At 42.1% G+C, this 20,644-nt stretch overlaps 1 protein-coding gene and 1 long non-coding RNA gene across 5 annotated transcripts; one reads left to right on the top strand and one right to left on the bottom strand.

Moving 5' to 3' along the window:
- The first annotated feature begins 1,306 nt into the window (after positions 1-1,306).
- Positions 1,307-19,859, top strand: LOC147178074 (lactase-like protein). 4 transcript variants are annotated; one of them, XM_086072164.1, is made up of 15 exons: positions 1,519-1,851; positions 1,931-2,093; positions 6,332-6,492; positions 9,852-9,939; positions 14,539-14,648; positions 14,734-14,862; positions 14,940-15,035; positions 15,393-15,447; positions 16,159-16,320; positions 17,267-17,541; positions 17,703-17,829; positions 17,910-18,109; positions 18,191-18,254; positions 18,365-18,438; positions 19,534-19,670. In XM_086072164.1, the coding sequence occupies exons 2-14, from the start codon at positions 1,970-1,972 to the stop codon at positions 18,436-18,438; spliced, it is 1,665 nt and encodes a 554-aa protein (XP_085928290.1). In that variant the 5' UTR covers positions 1,519-1,851; positions 1,931-1,969; the 3' UTR covers positions 19,534-19,670. The 4 variants fall into 4 exon arrangements, with proteins under 4 accessions (XP_085928288.1, XP_085928290.1, XP_085928287.1 ...); XM_086072162.1 differs by lacking the exons at positions 1,519-1,851; positions 18,365-18,438 and adding an exon at positions 1,307-1,505 and having other exon boundaries at positions 19,534-19,859; XM_086072161.1 differs by lacking the exon at positions 18,365-18,438 and having other exon boundaries at positions 1,520-1,851; positions 19,534-19,859.
- LOC147178075 (uncharacterized) lies at positions 2,020-4,083 on the bottom strand. Its single transcript, XR_015094445.1, has 3 exons — positions 2,872-4,083; positions 2,668-2,803; positions 2,020-2,599 (listed from the first exon to the last, which is right to left on the bottom strand). It is a non-coding gene; the product is annotated as an uncharacterized LOC147178075 (long non-coding RNA).
- Positions 19,860-20,644: the final 785 nt, after the last annotated feature.

Below are 20,644 nucleotides of genomic sequence, written 5' to 3'. Positions count from 1 at the left end.
TTTGTAGAAGAGCCTGTAAACAATGCAGCTCATGATAATGACTGTATTCATGCTTTGTGTGTCGGCTGAGTTCCAGGCCATTGTGTTCACTAAAAAGGTCACGACCATGTGAGGGGCTCACTGTACAGTATTACTTTTGTTATTTCCCACTGACACACTGATGAAACCTACAACCAACAGACTGTCGCACATGTAGCTCGAGCTACAATGCCTGGCAACTGTAGGAGAGAAGAATAGTACAGATTCTGCAACAGGTGATACACACAGGTGACAAAATGTGTTGTGAACATAACTATATAGTTTATGGATGAAAGTATATAGCCTACAGTAGATGGACTGACATCAATAATTTGTTCAATCCACAACCTGCATATGATTTTCAAGAGTTAAATGGCTGCTTGTTGGATCCCTGCTGTTTTGCTTTGATATGTTGTAACGTGTGACGGTTTGGGCATGAGTACAGTCATAAACGGGCGCTATCACACATCATGGTTAAGCGTACAATTTTATGTAGACGACCGCTTAGGTCCATGGCAGAAAATATATTGAAAGGCACGAAAAAAAGGTGTCCACGAGGCATAACAAAACAGAGACGCCACCATGTGTCGCGGTGCCATACTAGGGATTGTTACAGTGTTTATGTTGTACTTTTACATCACTGTAATATTTTATTATTAATCAATAAGAGTGACCAAAATAAACAATTTGTTTCTGCTCATTGACATTTCTTTCACTTATCCAACTTATTTTTTCATTTAATTACTGTCGGCTGAACAGGTACGACACAAAAACAACTTGAAAACATTTGTAGATAAAGTTGTGTGTGTGTGTGTGTGTCTATATATATATATATATATATATATATATATATATATATATATATATATATATATATATATATATATATATATATAAATATAAATGCAGTGCAAAATGTTTAGCCCAAAAAATTCTTGAAAAATTGAGGCTAATCTAATTTCCCCCTGTGTTGGGCTCCCAGAAAAATAAAAGTATGAGCACGTTCTCCATATTATGTCACAATATTTTGTGTTTGGGGGGCAAAGAAAGAACCGTAACAGGCAGATTTTACTGACATAAGTGACTTTCACCAAACAAAGATATTCTGTTGATTTATTTTCTTCCGAAGATGGAATCAACGCAGTTAATAATGAATCAAGACTTGCCTTAACTTTGCTTGCAGTGGCAAAATCTACTTGCTTCAAAAGATCTGTTGGTTTCAGCAGATTTTCACACTTCATTGACTTTAAATGGCGTGTTGTGTGCGTGTGTGCGTGTGTGTGGGTGTGCATGTGTTTGTGTGTGTGCGTGTGCACGTGCGTGTGCGTGCGTGTGTGTGTGGACTTGCTGTATGTGAGCTGATGAAAGCAGTAAATGTCCTGGATGCTTCACTGTGTTTTGTCACTGCTCAGTGGTGTCAGCGCTGCCTATTCAACCAGGCCAGAAGATTGGAGACATTTCCTTTGCTTTGGAGCACTTTCCCGCAGGTCAGACACATATATGTGCTTGTGAATGTAGGCAGATCAGCCTGGGGCAGTAACTGAGAATAGGGTCAAGAGTAGGGAGAGAGACAGAGACTGGGAACTTTACCTGCTTTTCATTTGCAACTGCATTTTGGCATTTTCAAGCTCCAGCCACAAGCTATGTCTCTTGTCCTGGCAGTGCTGGACAAGCTGTCATATTTTTTGTCTCTCATAGGCTTTTGTGTCAGCGTGTCTTACAGTTGGCTCAAATGAATCTACATTCAAGCCAGGGATCTTTTCTAAATGATGATTCCTCATGTTTAGGGTTTGAGTAAAATGCTTTTATTCAATACCTGGATATCTGACACTTGTGAGTTTTCCATCCTCTTTCGAGCCATTGTAGGGTCAAGTGCAATGTTTTTAATGTGTTTGTTTTCTTCTGTCTGTAGGTGTGATCGCAGACAGAAAGATTGGAACCAACCATCACAATGCGGTGGTGCCTCCTGAGGTTGTACCATGTGTTTGCACTGGTGTTGGGTATGTCAGCTGGGGAGGACTTTGACTGGACAAAGACTAAAAGAACATCTTTTTACTACGGGACCTTTCCAACAGGTAAAGCTCTTTTCACACTGTATTTAGGTGCAGCATGGCATCATTAAAACCATTCATTGTGTATGTGGTGAGGAACAGGGACCACGAAATAGCGCAGGGGTGGGGAAACCCTGTCTTCGAGGGCTGGAGTCCTTCAGGTTTTAGATGTTTTCCTTCTCTCAGCAAGCTCTACGTAACCCTAATAACAATACTATTGATCGGAATCAGCTTGCGTTGGAAGAGGGAAACCTCAAAAAATAAGAAAAAAAACTGGTGGACTGCATTTGCCCACCCCTGGACTAGAGCGTTGTCAGGTCATATGTAACAGTACGGACCTCTTCCGCGACGTCAAAGCGGTTCAAATTTGAAAACTGTTCCATTCAAGAGTGGCATGTCACGACCTCACCTCCAATTGGAGAGGATCTGGTGGACATGATCTCACCTCCAATTGGAGAGGATCTGGTGGAAACTATCACAGCTCCCGCCAAGCCATTAGTTTTTCGTCTGCGGCTCATGTCCTCCTCCTTCTGTTAGGGTTCGAAGGCATGGGATGAGAACCCGAGTGCAGACACGGGAGGCAAACAGAGTCACTTACGAGACTTTTAATTAGTGGACTGATGTGAGCAGGAGAACCAAAGGAGGTGTCGAGTCCGGGTAGGGAGCAGGTGATCCCCAGGCGAGTTAACTTCGGCAGGCTGGCCAAAGGTATGGCTTCGGCAGGTGCAGGAAATCTAGGCAAAGAGTGCCAATTAGAATAACGTTCTACTCCAAGGCAGGCAATAAGCTGGATGCAACTGACTGTGTGACAGTTAGAGTTGATCTGGTGCTGAAGTGAAGTCCAGGGCTGGCTTTTGTAGGCTGCTGGTTGTAATTACGTGCACCTGGCTTCTGCTCCAGCTGTGTCTCCTCCACCTAGCCCAGCAGTGTGATTCTCTCATGCACACATACAGGTAACAAATGGGCAGGGCTCATGGGGAGGAAGCAGGGTCCCTGACAGTACCCCCCCTCACATGGGCCGATGAAGTGGGAAGACAGCTTCTTAATGCTCAGCCAAACCTTTTGGCCTACCGCGTAAAGAGGTGCGGGGGAGCGATGGCGGTCGGCATGTGTTTGGGAGCTCTCCAAAGCACGGAGCAGAGCGCGTTTCCATGTGCTAGAGCACCGCCGTATGGGACTGCTATCTCCTCTTGGAAGGGAAGGAGAGGAGGTTGGTACCCCATAGAGCACTGGAAGGGAGACATGCCCAGGGAGGCGTTAAGCAGCGTATTGTGGGCATATTCAATCCATGTCAATTGGGTACTCCAGGAAGAAGTGACATGTGACATGCATCGAAGAGCGGTTTCTAGCTGTTGATTGTTGCGTTCCGTCTGACCATTGGTTTGCGGAACCGGAAGATAGACTGACAGAAATGTCTAGTGCAGAGCATAATTACTTCCAGACAAGGTATGTGAACGGCGGACCTCGGTCTGAGACTAGGGAAATGCCATGGAGATGGAAAACATGTTGTATTAACAGGTTAGCGGTTTCTGTGGCGGAAGAGAGTTTGGCTAGGGCAACGAAGTGGGTGGCCTTAGAAAATCTGTCCACTAAGGCAAGTATGACTGTATTACCTCTTGAAGGCCAGTGACGAAGTCCAGTGCTATATGGGACCATGGACAGCTGGGGACTGGTAATGGGCGGAGGCAACCAGAACTAGGACTTGTTGTTTCGGGCACATACCGTGCATGCGGCGATGAATGAGCGAGTGTCCGTTTTCATAGTTGGCCACCAGAAGCATGGGCGCAGGACGACAAGGGTTCGGTTGACTCCTGGGTGGCAGGTCAGACGGGAAGCGGGGGCCCACCCAAGTACCTGGGAGCGGACACAATCAGGGACGAATAGAGTTCTTTGGGACCCACCTCTGGGGTTGGTTTGTCCGCTCTGTGCATTAACCAATGCTTCAATCTCTGACTCCACTGATCCTATGACAGAAGCAGGTGGGAGGGTGGGCTCCAGATCCTCCTTTGTTTTGTGGGTGGAGAACCGGCGGGACAGGGCATCACGCTTGGTGTTCTTAGGCCCTGGAATATACGACAAAGTGAAATGAAAACGAGCAAAAAAGAGGGCCCACCTAGCTTGTCTTGGATTTAGTCTCTTTGCCATCTTCAGGTATTCCAGATTTTTATGGTCCGTCAACACCACAAATTGAAGTTTTGCACTCTCCAGCAGATGGCGCCATTCCTCTAGTGCCATTTTCACAGCCAGGAGTTTTCTGTCACCGATTCTGTAATTGCGCTTTGCTGGGGAGAGTTTACAGGAGAAGAAGGCACATGGATGTACCTTATCGTCCTCAGGTAGCCGTTGAGAGAGCACGGTCCCCACTCCCACCTCCTTATTGTTATGTTATTCAGCCCTTGATAGTATATACAAGGTCTTAAGGACTAATCTTTCTTACTCACAAAGAAAAAAACTGCACCAACAGGGGAGGACGGGCGGATGATACCTGCAGCCAGGGATTCGGTGATGTACTTCTCCATAACTTCTCTCTCTGGCCGTGATATGTTGTAGAGTCATCCTTTTGAGAGAGCGGTTCATGGCAGGAGCTCAATAGCACAGTCATAAGGCCAGTGAGGGGGTAGGGCCATTGCACGATCCCTAGAGAAGACTTGTCCAAGGTCATGATAGTCTTCAGGTACAGAGGTGAGGTCTGGAAGGTCCGGTTCCTTGACACAATGGGCTGGTTCTATGGCTGACAACAAACAATGGCTCTGACCAAAAAACACTCCATGCAGTAAGCCTTGGAACCATCCAGTCAATATCAGGGTTGTGGATTTTTAGCCAGGGTAATCCAAGTACCAAGGGTGACTGAGGACAATCAAAAACATATAGGCGAATGACTTCACGGTGGTTGCCTGAGAGCTGGAGAGAGGCTGGTATTGTCTGATGTTCTACTCGCGACAGTAACTGACCATTAAGGGCTGTGGTCTTGAACGGCGTAGCCAATGGGCGAGTATCTATTCCCATTTGCTTGACTAGGCTGCGATCGACGAAATTCACACTTCATTCACTTCATTGGGGAGGAAGGGGGGGTCAGGGTAGGAAGCAGGCGATCCCCAGGCGAGTTAGCTTCGGCAGGCTGGCAAAGGTACGGCTTCGGCAAGTGCAGGAAATCTAGGCAAAGAGTGCTGATTAGAATAATGTTCTACTCAAAGGCAGGCATTAAGCTGGATGCAACTGACTGTGTGACAGTTAGAGTTGATCTGGTGCTGAAGTAAAGTCCAGGGCTGGCTTTTGTAGGTTGCTGATTGTAATTACGTGGACCTGGCTTCTGCTCCAGTTGTGTCTGCTCCACTTCGCCCAGCAGGGTGATTCTCTCATGCACACATACACACAAACAGGTAACAAATGGGCAGGGCTCATGAAATAAAATGAGCAAATTCAGGGCTTTCTTCTGCAACAATGAAAAACACATATTGTTGAGGTGTGGTCTAATCAGCGGAAAAAAAATCTCAGTTTTCACTTCCTGGTAGGTTGCTACATCACCACGTCCAATTATGGGCTCACTGGCATCCGGTCACTTCACATTGCCTCGCCAGTGCAGTGTGAAAAGGACTTAACAGTGCAAAGTGGCCAAGAAAAACAACCTCCATTGGACAAAATTCTCAAAAGGAGTTGGGAATGTCATTTGTGGAACCAATATTTGAACTGTAATGTACTCTTTTGTATTTTAATTAATCACAAACAATACAAAAATATATATTTTTCGATCATATCAAATCACAAATGATTAACAATATGAGTTGCTTTGCAACGATAATTTAATTGAGTCTTCCTGTGTGGAAGCAAATAAAAGTCCCCAAGTCATCCGATGAAGCAGATTTGGAATCTGCCATGTGACTACACACTGTTAGACATTATTTAAATTAAAGGGAACAAACAGGAAATGTATTTATATTAAAACTGAACAAAATATACTCTCAGGCCTTATTCAACCTTATCTAATGAGCTCCGATACAAAAAGTTGCATCAAAAATCCTACCTTCACAAAGGTAATACTGTTCATCATTGACTGTCAAAGTGGTATTAATTTTAACAGTACGCTTATTATCGTGACTAAGGGAGTTGCTAGATACGGCAAACAATGTATTAGAAACACCACTGCAAGCCACAAGAACAAGAAACAAAAACAACACAATACATTATTAACATTAATCACATTTGATGAAAGATGATCCAAAAGAAAGCGTCTCAATCACCAGTGACACTGATTTTGTCTGCAGGTTTCACTTGGGGCGCTGGCAGTTCCGCTTACCAGACCGAAGGAGCTTGGAATGTCGATGGCAAAGGAATGAGCATCTGGGACGCATTTTCCCATAAAAAGGGAAAAATATTCCAAAATGAAACTGGAGATTCCTCTTGTGATGGTTTCTACAAATTTAAGGTGAGAAAAACCCAAGAGTGATGTTCAGTCTCTTGAACAAGGACAAATAACCAGAATGTTCAGCCTGTTTATGTTTATGTATATTTGTAGCGGTACAATCTTATTCCCCAGTGCTTTTGTTGCTTCAATGTACTGTACTTGTAAATGTGGCTGTTGCAACAATGCAAACATCCATTCATATACTTATGGAATTTTATATGGAGAAATGCATCTAAAGCCACCAATCCTATAGTCAGTCAAAATTTGACACATTAATTTAAAATACGGTCATGAACCTTGGGGCCAATTCCATTCAAATCAAATTGCCATGATCCAGTACAGTATACTACATTACTTCTTATCTACATTTGTATAATGCTGTTGTTTTTAAAATGTTAGAAATTAGCATTCGGCACCTTTACAACTATTACAAAAAAGTATATCATTGGGGTATATAACGTTTTACTCGGTTGGCACTGACACTTGACTTGACTTTTGCAGTCTTACCTATACTGCACCTTCTTTGGCCCAAGGTAAAAAGTATGGCACTTGTAGACAGTTGCACTGTTATATTGTTTATTCAGGATGGCTTCGTTTGCATGTTAATCTCGCGAGTTCAGACACATCCGGAATTCAGTAACAGGCAGTACGCTTCATTTGTAAGCTCCCAATTGTTGTCTTAGAAAACAAGTCGTTAAGTGAACCCGAGGATCTTTATTCTCCAATTCTACATGGTGTCAGAAGTGGGATGTCTCTCAGCGTGACGGAGATTTCTAGACGACCCGCCGTTGGAGCCGAACGTGACGGAGCGCAAAGCTAAAACTGTTTCAGACGCCCAGACCCTCTCGTCTTCGATGGAAATGTGGCAGAAAGAGTGCAATGCACACGCATGCGGTGTAATCCCGGCGTAACTCTCCCGATCGCATGTTGTTTCTTTAGGAACGCTACGAGGCTTAACTTGCTTTCTTTATAGGCGTTAAACATTGCTCGGCAGAGAGGCAGCCGCCATTCTACGTCACTACGCACTGAATGCGTTGCGATGTAAATAACAATGGTGGCGTACGTCCAAATAAAGTTTCTACTAACTGTATTAAACTGGAAATGATTTTTGAAAAATAAATCTCATAGTTATGTTCTACAACATCGCGTGGACATCAGGGACAGTGCCTCTGGATTGGCAGACCGGGGTGGTGGTTCCTCTTTTTAAGAAGGGGGACCGGAGGGTGTGTTCCAACTTTAGAGGGATCACACTCCTCAGCCTCCCAGGTAAGGTCTATTCGGGGGTGCTGCAGAGGAGGATCCGTCGGGAAGTTGAATCTCGGATTCAGGAGTAGCAGTGTGGTTTTCGTCCCGGCCGTGGAACAGTGGACCAGCTCTACACCCTCAGCAGGATCCTTGAGGGTGCGTGGGAGTTCGCCCAACCAGTCCACATGTGCTTTGTGGACTTGAAGAAGGCGTTTGACCGTGTCCCTCGGGGAGTCCTGTGGGGGGTGCTTCGGGAGTATGGGGTACCGGGCCCCCTGATACAGGCTATTCGGTCCCTGTACGACCGATGTCAGAATTTGGTCCGCATTGCCGGCAGTAAGTCTAATTCGTTTCCTGTGAGGGTCGGACTCCGCCAAGGTTGCCCTTTGTCACCGATTCTGTTCGTAACTTTTATGGACAGAATTTCTAGGCGCAGCCGGAGTGTTGAGGGGGTCCGGTTTGGTGGCCTCAACATTGCATCTCTGCTTTTTGCAGATGATGTGGTGCTGTTGGCTTCTTCAAGCCGTGATCTCCAGCTCTCGCTGGAGCGGTTCGCAGCCGAGTGTGAAGCGGTTGGGATGAGGATCAGCACCTCCAAATCCGAGACCATGGTCCTCAGTCGGAAAAGGGTGGAGTGCCCTCTGCGGGTCGGGGATGAGGTCCTGCCCCAAGTGGAGTAGTTTAAGTATCTTGGGGTCTTGTTCACGAGTGAGGGTAGGTTAGAGCGGGAGATCGACAGACGGATCGGTGCAGCGTCTGCAGTGATGCGGACGCTGTATCGGTCCGTTGTGGTGAAGAAGGAGCTGAGCCGAAAGGCAAAGCTCTCGATTTACCGGTCGATCTACGTTCCTGCCCTCACCTATGGTCACGAGCTGTGGGTCGTGACCGAAAGAACAAGATCCCGGATACAAGCGGCCGAAATGAGTTTCCTCCGCAGGGTAGCCGGGCTCTCCCTTAGAGATAGGGTGAGAAGCTCGGTCATTCGGGAGGGACTCAGCGTCGAGCCGTTACTCCTCCACGTTGAGAGGAACCAGTTGAGGTGGCTCGGGCAACTGGTTCGGATGCCTCCTGGGCGCCTCCCTGGGGAGGTGTTCCGGGCATGTCCTACCGGCAGGAGGCCCCGGGGACGACCCAGGACACGCTGGAGAGACTACGTCTCACGGCTGGCTTTGGAACGCCTTGGGATCCCATCGGAGGAGCTGGCTGAAGTGGCTGGGGAGAGGGAAGTCTGGGCTTCCCTGCTAAAGCTGCTGCCCCCGAGACCCGACCCCGGATAAGCGGAATTGAAGACGGAACGGAACGGAATGTTCGTAACAACCTAATAAATAATATAGAGCAAAATTGTCATGACAGTCGGGGTTCCTCTGATTCTTAGGGCTCTATTTTCATGAATGATGAAAATACTGTGCGCCACATGGTGGAGACGGGTTAGATTCAGTGTTGGTAATTTCTCAGACTTGCACAGGCCGGCGGATTTGAGTAAATGGAGGGCTGCAACGTTGTGGGAGTGGTAACAGCCAACTTCAATCATGACCAATTGAAGCACCAGTCTTCCATTAGTCTCGATATGGTCGAGCGCACACCTGCGCCGTGAAGTGGGCACTTGGAAACCACTCCTAATCCCTATTGTTTATTTGGCGCCCCCAGAGCTGTGTTGCTCATTGGGATGATTAATAATAATAATAATAATAATAATAATAATAATAATAATAATAATAATAATAATAATAATAATGTTTTCCTACAATGCTTCATAGGGGTTGATGTCCACTGTTCACATATCTATAAATGCAATCAATCTGAAATCCACCACACATGTTCATGGATATCTTTCTGCCTGCACCCCGATCAAACTAAAATCCAATTAGACCAGCTATCTACCTACCGCTGGCACCTAGCAGGCGAACTTTCTGGCACTAAGTTGTCACACTGTCAGACGCATACCCAATGACCCTACAGTATGCTGCACTGGCACACCCGCTTGTACAAAAATCTGGCTCCATTGGCATTTGTGCCCTGCTGCAGTTGCGCTGTCTATGAAAATAGAGCCTTGAATGTATTTCTTTTTCTGAAAGGGATGGAACAAGGCAACAATAATGTGACATTTGAATATTGTCTCCTGTTTGCTTTTAAAGGACGACATTAACTTAATGAAAGAGATGAAGCTGAATCATTATCGTTTCTCCATCTCCTGGCCAAGAATTTTACCAAGTGGACTCAAAGGTAATGCACACATTGACTACGTTTACATGCAGTCAATATTCGGGTTAAGGTCAGAATTCCGGTTTCTGAAACAATCGTTAAAATGTGTGGCGGAAAGAGTTACTCCCGTTTACATGCTGATTTGTGCTCGATTGGAATAACCCGTTCGGCGCAGACAACGTAATTACGTAAATAACGTAATTTCCGCTTTTAACTTATGCGTTAAATAAAATACATTATATTTATGTCACTCACCACGCTACATAAAGTACGTAGTCGGTTTCCTCCTTGCTCCAGAAGTGGGGTTCTTTGCTGCAAGCGTCATGTTTGTTGACAACAGCTTGAGTATTTCCGGTGGGTTACATGCCAGAAGCACGGACTTATATACTTGTATTTACTGTATGTGTATATAGGCACAAACTGTGGCGTTTTCGCCATAGAGATACAAAATAACATGAAAACCCAGCGAAGAAATCAATGTATTCAGTGGACGCTCCTTTATCAAGTAGGACGGAGCTGCGCATACAAGTCGTGACTACATACACCTTGCAAATCAAATGAGCGAAGAAGAAGAAGAAGAAAAGAAGACGAAGAAGAAAATAGCGAGCATGCGCACAGCGAAAATCATTGCCCCGATCGATCGAGGTATTCCGAATGCATTTGTGAGCAAGAATTCCGGTTATGAAAGGACTAACCCAGGGGTCTTAATTGGCTTTTTAAAAACCTGAATAAGAGCATATTATAAGAGCCGGTTATTGCACATGTTTACATGACCTTTCAAAACCCGAAGATTGCCAATATTCTGGTTTTAAAAGGGTTATTGCCTTCATGTAAACGTAGTCATTTTTTGGCTGGAATTAGTGGAGCAGATAATGAAAAAAATCATTCACATTGTGATACAAGCATGAAATTTGGTACATATTTTCTTCAAATCACTCTTTTAAAAAATTACGCTGGCCATGCCACATTCCAAGATGGCGGCCACAAAATCCAAGATGTCTGCCGAAAATGTTTGTTTTTTTGTTCCCTTAAGAACTTCAAATGTATTGAGTTTAAGCTCCAAAAATATATTAAAGTTGAATATAAAGTTGGAGTTTGCGGATATTTTGGTAAGCATGTGTCTGTTTCTATTACAGCTCTTGAAATACAGCATATACGTATTTGTACATACTCGGGAGAACAAGACATTTGTAACATTGAGTGTTAAATTAATATGGTCATATGAAAATGTTATTTGATTCTGTTTTTTTTTCATGAAGTAATCATATCTTAGCAACTATGAAACATGAATTTTAGGTGTGCACATATTTTTGGTCAATGCATCCAATGGAGCTATTGCAGTACATAATTTATACATAGATACAAGATTACAGATGCAATAGAGGGAATGTCAGTTGATGATTTGCCATCATCATCATCATCATCATCATCATCACGGCCTTGCTGAAGACCCGTCCACACTTAGGAGGTGGATGGTAAACTGGTCCTGAGGTCAGTCTGGTGTCCCAATATTAAATGGAGGCACAAACCAAAGAGTCCAGTGATAAATTGTCCTAAGCTCTATAAGACCTTGGCAACCCATGGTCACCCCGACTGGAAAGCAATCTATCAATTTACTAATCAAGAATAACAAAGCTGACTTCTTTAGAATGGACTCTTTTCCTGCTGAATCACAGCAGAAGCTTGTCAAGGAGGCCTGTCAACTGTTCTCAAAGCTTTTCATCTGTTGTCAAAGCGGAGAGTGTGGCCTTCAGGAGTTCTTTCAGCTTGAGAACCAGTCCTTCCCTGCTGCATTGAACAAGAGTGGAAGATTGTGCTATTGCCAGAAATCTCAGCTGACCTCTATCCTTGAGACTTGTGTCCCACCAGTTGACAAAGAACCTGAGACAGACGTTCTCATTGTAGATGGGTCAGCTTTGGTCCATGCCCTGCCACCAAATTGATCCAAGACATTTGCGGACTATACAATTCTCAACTTCCCAGTGATGTAGATATACTCCAGCAAGTACACAATGACACATCTGGTCTTTTATGTGTACAGCACTTCAAGCCTTAAAGTGAGACCAGGTCTAAGCGTGGCCAGCGAGTAAGACGCAAGGTGACAAATAAGAACACCATGCCATCTAACTAGCATAACTTTTTGAGGCACAACAACAACAAGACAGAATGGTACCAATTTCTTGCTGATAAGGCTGCACAAATGTTTATTTAAAATATGGTTATTGTCACAAAGGGACCTGCTGTCCTCAGCACTCATGGAACTGGTCTTGATGGACTGGATAAATGTTATCATGAGCACACCAAATATGCTACCTAACATGGTAGCCAATACATAATGATCAAGGCAAATGATACAGATGTTTCGTCCGAGCAATAAGTGTCTTCGATGTACTCCAAGATACTGGGCTACAGCAGATGTGGGTTGGATTTGGGCAAGGTCAGAGCCTTCGTTGAATCACTGTGCATGACACATTTCAGTCTGTTGGCCAGGAGAAGGTCAAAGGCATGCTATTCTTTCATGCCTTTACAGGATGTGACACCATGTGAGCCTTCTGCAACAAGGGCCAGAAAACTGCTTGGCAGGCATGGGACATATCTCCAGAAGCCTCACCTGTCTTCTCCAAACTGGGTAGTTACCTGCCCACAGCGAAGGATTTTGACTTAGAGATTCTGGAGAAGTTTGTCATCTTAATGTATGACCGATCCAGCACAGTTGCTACATTGGATAAGGCCAGGCTTGACATGTTTGTCAGAAAACAGAGGCCTTTTATGAGTCAATCCCACCCAACAGATCAGCTCTGCTCCAACTCACCACGCGTGCTGCCTATGAGGCTGGTTTTGTGGTGGCCCAGGCAACCCAGTGTCAGCCAAAAGAAGAGAACCCTGGAAGCTGGGGATAGCAGAAGGTTAGTGAGGAATGGCAGGTGTTCTGGGCAGCCGACTCTACAATAGCCAAGATTTGTGAATACTGATTAGCTCACTGAATGCTATAAAATGGATCTTGTGTACAGCTCTGTGCAGCTGCAACTGTGATGTGTAACTCATATTTGTTGTATCTTACGAATCGTAGATGCACATGGTACTAAAATATCTGCTTTTATCAATGTCTTAATACTGTACTGAATTTATAATTACTTCAAGTTAATGACAGACATCTTGGACTCTATCTTGGTTTTAGAATTTAATGTCATAACTGTGCTGAAAAAAGCAGGTTATAAAAAAAAACATTTTCATATAACCATATTCAATTAATAACAATCATTGTTACAAATGTCTTGCTCTCCCAAGACTGTACAAGTGTCTACATGATCGAATTCAATAACTGTAATAGATACAGACACATACTTGGCACCAAAAAATCCGTAAAACGCATTTTTATATTCAACTTTAATACATTTGTGGGGCTTAAAATCAATACATTTTGAGTTATTAAGGAAAAAAACACGACATCTTGGGATTTGTGGCCTCCATCTTTAATTTTGTGTGGCCAGCGTTATTTTTGAAAACAAAACAAAAACAAGGTTCAAAGAGTATACTGTATGTACCAAATTTCATGCTTGTATCACAAAGTGAATGATTCTGGCTAAATATGCAGTTATCTGCTCCACTAAATTTATCAGGGTTTTTCCTGTGTACAAAATTCAGAGGCGGCCACCTCCACTTTATTTGCTCGCCTCCTCCAGCCTGAGTGACTGATAATGAATGCTTTAACATGATAATAGTCATATTTTTATTGGAACTATTGAAACATGAAATTATTATATGTTGCCTGTAAAAAATGAAAGCGAGTCAGTTGAATTTACGGAATACATGCACGTCATGGCGCATGGTCAGTATTAGGGATGTTCGATACCACTTTTTTCCCGCCCGATACGCAACTCTTGAGTAGTCACCGCTACTGATACCAAATACCGATGCCACAAGTGAGTAAAATTCCCCACCCATAAATGACAGATGATTTTAAAGAAAGACCCAATATCCCAATATATTATTTTTCATTAAAATTGCATAAAGTTAATGGCAACTTTGTATTCATATAATTTCTCATTTCTTTTGAATGAATGAATTTATTTTATTTTTCAAACACACATCTATATATATATATATATATAATTAATAAAAGAAAAAAATCTACTCAAAGATAACAAAAATATAACCTATACACATGTTCGAAAAAAAAGGAGTAGAAAGAAGTATACACACATAATCTCTTGTCCCTGATCGTAAAACGGCCGCAATGGTATCGGTCATCGCCGTGAGTACCGATACCTTTAAAAAAAAGACTGGTTTTGGCACTGATACCGATACCTGGTATCGGTAGTCACCCATCATAGTCAGGATTATACCACCTCTGCCTCAATTTGAGCCAGGAAAGACCCTGAATGATTTGCTAATTGTTTATAAGAGTGTTGATACAATCATTTAAATAATAAAAAGATTAACTGCACTAAAAAAAACTAATTTCACTTCAAATGTTTCACAAAGTCATATTTTGTTTGTCTTACACAAAAAGATCTTAAGTAATTGTGTTGAACAACTTCACATAAAATTGTATTACAAACATATTTTTTTATATAATAGATCATCTTTAATTAATGTGACTCTGTAAATCTATTGCAGGTGAATACATCAATGAAAAAGGAATAAAATATTACAATGACCTGATCAACATGTTGCTGGAAAATAAGATCACACCCATTGTTACTTTGTACCACTGGGATTTACCACAGGTGAATGACAAATTCATGTTGTTTTTTTTAATTTAGGAATAACTGATTACAAAAATGTATATGGTTTTATCATCTGTCCTGTCAGGTGTTACAGGAGAAATATGGCGGCTGGCAGAACGTCAGCATGGTCAGCTACTTCAACGACTTTGCCAATTTATGCTTTGAAAGGTTTGGCAGCCGGGTGAAGCATTGGATCACGTTCAACAATCCCTGGGTATGTAAGACCAAAGATCACATGGTGCCTTCCCTGTCATGAAAATGCAGTTGTTAAAGACACGCTTGTGTTTCCAGTCCATTGCTGTGGAAGGATATGAAACGGGAGAACATGCACCAGGTTTGAAGATGAAAGGAACGGGAGCTTATAGAGCTGCTCACCATATCATCAAGGTAAGACCACTTAAAGTGTTTGCGTCTTTGCCAGGTCTGGTTTCCCTAAAATGTCCTCAAAATCTGGACTCAAGGCAAATGGAATTCTTAGTCTCCACTTGCATGTTTTTTTTTAATGATTATCATGACTAGGAAGATTGAGATTCTACACAGACCTACATTTAGTAAATGGAACTTCATTTATACAACGCTTTTCCACCTTACAAGGCCCTCAAACTGTATGTCATAAAATTGTCTTACAGTGGATGGGAAATTTAACATCCACATGATAATTTTGTGCACAGTTTTGTATCTGACTTGACTGATTAATTGTTGGACACAGGGATGTAAACATCATTTCCATTTATTTTACCACAGGCACATGCTAAGGTTTGGCACACATACGACACGGGATGGAGGAGCAAACAAAAAGGTATGACATAAAGGAAAACAGGTGGCTCACAATGGTCACAATCACATCATCGCCACTGCAAGGAGGAAACCTCCCATCTTCAAATTTGGCTGACACTGTGGGTCTGTTCATTTTTAAAGGGGAAGTCAACCCAATTTTTTGGGGGACAAAATATATTCTATGCAGCCCCACTCGTCTAAATATGGCATTCTGGTTAATATTGCGTTAGTGGAATATGAGTTATGAAGCAAAATCGTTTTTCCACAGCCGTTTTTATCCATCTCAAGCGGTGGCAATTTTACCACTTGCTGTCGACTGAAGATGACATCACAGTTGCTCAAGTCTCAGGTAACAACCAATCACAGCGCAGCTTCAGAAAACAGGTGAGCTGTGATTGGCCAGTCGACAGCAAGTGGCAAAATGGCCGCCCCATAAGATGGATAAAAACGGCTGGATTTTGCTGCATAACTCATATTCCACAAATGTAATATGAATCACAATGTACACTAGTGAGGTCACATATAACATATTATTGTCAAGAAATGTTTAAGGTTGACTTCCACTTTAAAATACTGACCAATTTAATGTGGTAAAATAAGCTTGCTCTCTTTGATGATGCAGTGTTAATAACTAACAAGGTTATTTTTTCCTGGTTCCCTGAAAAGCGATGGTTTTGGAGATGAAAAGATTCTCGCCGACAGCATGTGAAACAAAAAAAAATTGTGTGTTCAGGTCTAGTTGGCATCTCACTGACAGCTGACTGGGGTGAACCAGTGGACACCAGCAACCAGAAGGACATTGAAGCAGCAGAGCGATACATTCAGTTCTACTTGGGGTGGTTTGCTTCACCCATCTTCAGTGGAGACTACCCTCAGGTTATGAAAGAATACATTGGTACGTTAATACTTTTTGGTCACTCCGTACAACCTTTACTGTCAATTTTTCCCTTTGGACTATGACGGAGTTTACCTTCATACACTAGCACAATAGAGTTGGAATAAAACAATCCTTATATGATTTAAATGTAGACATTGGGCTGCTTGATTATAGCCAAAATTGCTCACAGTTATTTTGATCAATATTGTAATCACGATTACAATCATAATTATTCATCATGTGAAGGAAAACATCTACGTGTTTCTATTGCTATATTAGTTTTCAACAAGTCAGTGCAAAATTAAACTTTAAAATAAATGGATTATCATTTTGGAATAAATGATAATTAGGATAATTAATTTACCATACCCAATAAAATTTTAATTTGCCCAAACCTAATGAATATAATGAATATATATGCTATTATCTCGTTTAATGTCACTTGCCCATAATCTAAAACACTTTCAGACAATGAATGTTGATCACTTTCGTGGCACCATGATGCTCCTCATCGTCATTTTTTGCTGTACTTTCTTCCTCTCTCGACATGACTTGCTCTCTCATCAATCTACCGAGTGATTCAGGCACCCGTTGCATGATGTGCTTGTTATTTAGGCATCTTAATAAAACCTGCGTCCGCCCACTGATGATTGGCTGTCTACTGGTTGAAAAAGTGCTTGATTAGATACACAGCAGACTAGAGTTCAGATTTTAAATTTCAATATTGTCGGCAATGATGATTTAATTGTGGCAGCCAAAATCATGATGATGATTAAAATTGAATTGAATTGTGCAGCCCAAAAATATGGTATATTCACTCATTTGATGCCAGCAACATGCTCCAAAAAAGATGGGACAGGATTATATTTACCACTGTGTTATATTACCTTTCCTTTTAAAAAGACTCAATAAGTGTTCGGGAGCTGACTTTATATCTTTACATCTCACCCCCCACACCCCTTAGGCAGGAAGAGTGGCCAACAGGGCCTCGGAGCTTCGCGGCTGCCTGTTTTCTCAGCCCAGGAAAAGGCTTACATCAGGGGTACCTGTGACTTCCTGGGTCTCGGCCACTTCACGACTCGCTACGTCACGCAAAAAAATTATCCATCAAGCATTGGAAACAGCTACTTAGCAGATCGGGACCTGGCGGAGCTTGTTGACCCGGAGTGGCCTGACCCTGGCTCTGAATGGCTCTATTCTGTGCCCTGGGGCTTCAGACGCCTGTTGAACTTTATCAAGGTACACACAATTTGCGCAGAACGTTTAATATTGGTATGGGATAATTTTAAGTAGGACGCACCAATCACATTCTAGTCCACAACTATGCCTACCATCTCATCTTGTAGAGCAGTTGAGCCTTAAAGTTACAATAATGTCTCACTAATGTGGAAATCTCACAGACTCAGTACGGAAACCCAATGATCTACGTGACAGAAAACGGCGTATCAGAGAAGATGCTGTGTACTAACCTGTGTGATGACTGGAGGATGCAGTACTTCAAAGACTACATTAATGAGATGCTTAAGGGTGAGACCAATATACTTAAGATTTTGTAATTTAAAGTTACCCAACATTCCTGTCAACTTTCTTCTATTGATTTGTTACAGCTGTAAAGGATGGAGTAAATGTGAAGGGCTACACTGCCTGGTCTCTCCTGGATAACTTTGAGTGGGATGAAGGCTACTCTGAGAGATTTGGCCTTTACTATGTAGACTTCAGGAACAAAAATAAACCACGGTACCCAAAGGCTTCAGTCCATTACTATAAACGCATCATCAGCTCTAACGGCTTTCCCAATCAGAGAGAGGTACACTGCAAAAACACACATTTTAAGATCATTTCTGCACAAAACCATGCAGCATTTATTGAGATGTTGGGGTTCATAAAGGTGGAGAGTTGGAAGAGGAAAGCAATAGAGACATGTTCTTCCAGTAACCAGCTCCTGGCAGCAGGTAAGCACAACACAGCACTTTGACAGCAGGGACTGATGAGCCAAATAAAACCAAACACGAGCTTGATACTTGGCTATCTAATGGGGATTTTCTTTGCTTTGCCCCTCCAGCTAGAAGAAAATCCCAGGGAGGTCAGGAACATTCAGGAATGCAAAAGACTTGGCCAGTTCATGATGAAGTTTAGGTACAAGTGTTGAAATCTCAGATTTACAGTATTGTCCCAGCAGACTTATTTGATTTGCTTATTACTCCATACAAAATGGCATACGATATTTCAATATTAACATGCAACTCATGGATGGGGATCATAATGGTGTTAGAAAAGCGTTGGATCGATAAATATACCGATCTCTATTGAATGACTTTGGCTTAAAAAAAAAGTTAATGCAGGATGCTAATGCAACATTGCCATATCACTTATATCCAATAGGATGTGCAGTACACAATGAATGACCTTTTTTTATTCCAATACTTTAAATGCTTCACTGTATACAGTACCAGTCGAATGGTTCCTTCTCATTCAATCACATGAGCAATTGTGCCACAAATCTCTACTTTGCGAGTCAACTTATTAAAAACACATACACACTCACCGATCCTTAAAGAAGCATTGCAGAGTTTAAAATGTTAATGTTAAAGATTTTCTACATCATGCATGTTCCATCAATGCCCAGATGAGTACAAGGAGCCCTGACTTTTTAACTGCGATTGCACCTATCAGCTTGTATCTTCCCTTTAGTGTGGAGTGTTCGGGCAAACACACCACCTGATTTACTAACTACATAAGAGGGTCAAAATATTTTGGAAAAAAATGTGATTCAGTGTTATTTTCAGGAACTTACCAACAATAACAAACATTATGTGAAATGAACTCCTCTTTGACAGTGTCAGTTTAAAAGTGTTATTATTGACAGAAATGTAAACACAACTCTTGTGTTGAATCTTATTACATTGTGTAGGTGCAACTAATAAAGTGGTCAGCATTTTATGTGCTAATTATTCATTACGTTTACAGTTGTGCTCACAGGTTTACATACCCGTAGGGTATGTCTAGCATTACTGTACTTTGAATATTCTTGATTATATGTAATCTAGATTTAGATTTAGCATGTGCAAGTATTAGAGTTCAGTCAAATACAATGAACTACAGTTGGATAAATAAAGAGTCTATATATTTGTTCATCTCATCAGAGCTCTTTTTGTGAAGCTTATAATTAATTCCGAGTATTAGAGCACCAACAATTTGCTGATGTTTCAGTCTCTCTCCTGTGTGTTTTAGATCCACTGATAGGCCACATGGAGATGGTGACAGAAATCGTGGTTCCCACTGTGTCTACACTGTGCATCCTCCTCAGTGCAGTCTTCCTCATGTTCCTACTGCGAAGACGCTTCTGAAACACTCAGACATCCTCTTCACTTATTGGACCTCAGGGGCCATGTAGAAATTAATCAGGTCAATCTGAGAATGATTCAGAATCAGTAATGCTACAAAGACAACAGAACTTGTTGATATGGTACACTTGTCTTGATATTCTCTTTTGAATAAACTCTTCGGACTGTATGTAGAATAATAAAATAGCCTCTATGTGTCAGGATCTGCATGAATTGATTCAAGTTTGGTATGTGACTTTGAATTCACCCCCCAAAACTTTTCTTGCTTGATTTTGACGTACTGTGCAGTTCTTAGGCTACTTAAAATGAAAAGAGAGGTGCTTTGTCAATACATTTCCAAACATGATAAATAAACATGGAGAGGTGGTTTGATCCTTCTGAATCATCAAACTGCCTTTATAACTTTATAACTAACTATTACAAATACCCATACTAATACACTGAACAAAAATATAAATACAAAACTTCTGTTTTTTCACGAGTTGAACTCAAACATGCCTAGTCCTCTCAAATATTGTTCACAAATCTGTCTACATGTACTGTATGCTAGTAAGCATTTCTCCTTTGCCCAAATAGCCCATTCACCTCAGAGCTGTATATTATCAGGCAACACACAGACACAAACACAATACAGTCAAATGACACACTTTAAAGTGGTATTTTATTGTGGAGGACCTAAGGCACACACACCTGTGCAATAATCATACTGTCAAAGAGCATTGTGTTGTTCAATGCAGCATTTTGAGTTTAATGTAATATAATGATTAGGGGAGACCGGGGCTAGTTGTATCACGGGTAAGTTGTCACGTTGCAATTTTCTTCTCCACCAGAGGGCGCAACGAAAAAGTGGAACACTAGTTTTCTTCGTATAAATCCGGGGTATCAAACTCATATTAGCATAGGGGCCGCATGGAGGAATATATATTACCAAGTGGGCCGGATTGGTAAAATAATGGTATATCTTAAAAACAATTGCCGTCAATTATATGCAGATTTTC

Source organism: Leptonotus elevatus, chromosome 3, assembly GCF_054856555.1.
Source record: "Leptonotus elevatus isolate MCC_2025b chromosome 3, RoL_Lele_1.0, whole genome shotgun sequence".
Lineage (NCBI taxonomy): Eukaryota > Metazoa > Chordata > Actinopteri > Syngnathiformes > Syngnathidae > Leptonotus > Leptonotus elevatus.
Note: the sequence above shows the minus strand (reverse complement) of the source record. Positions and strands in the feature narration are given on the sequence as shown.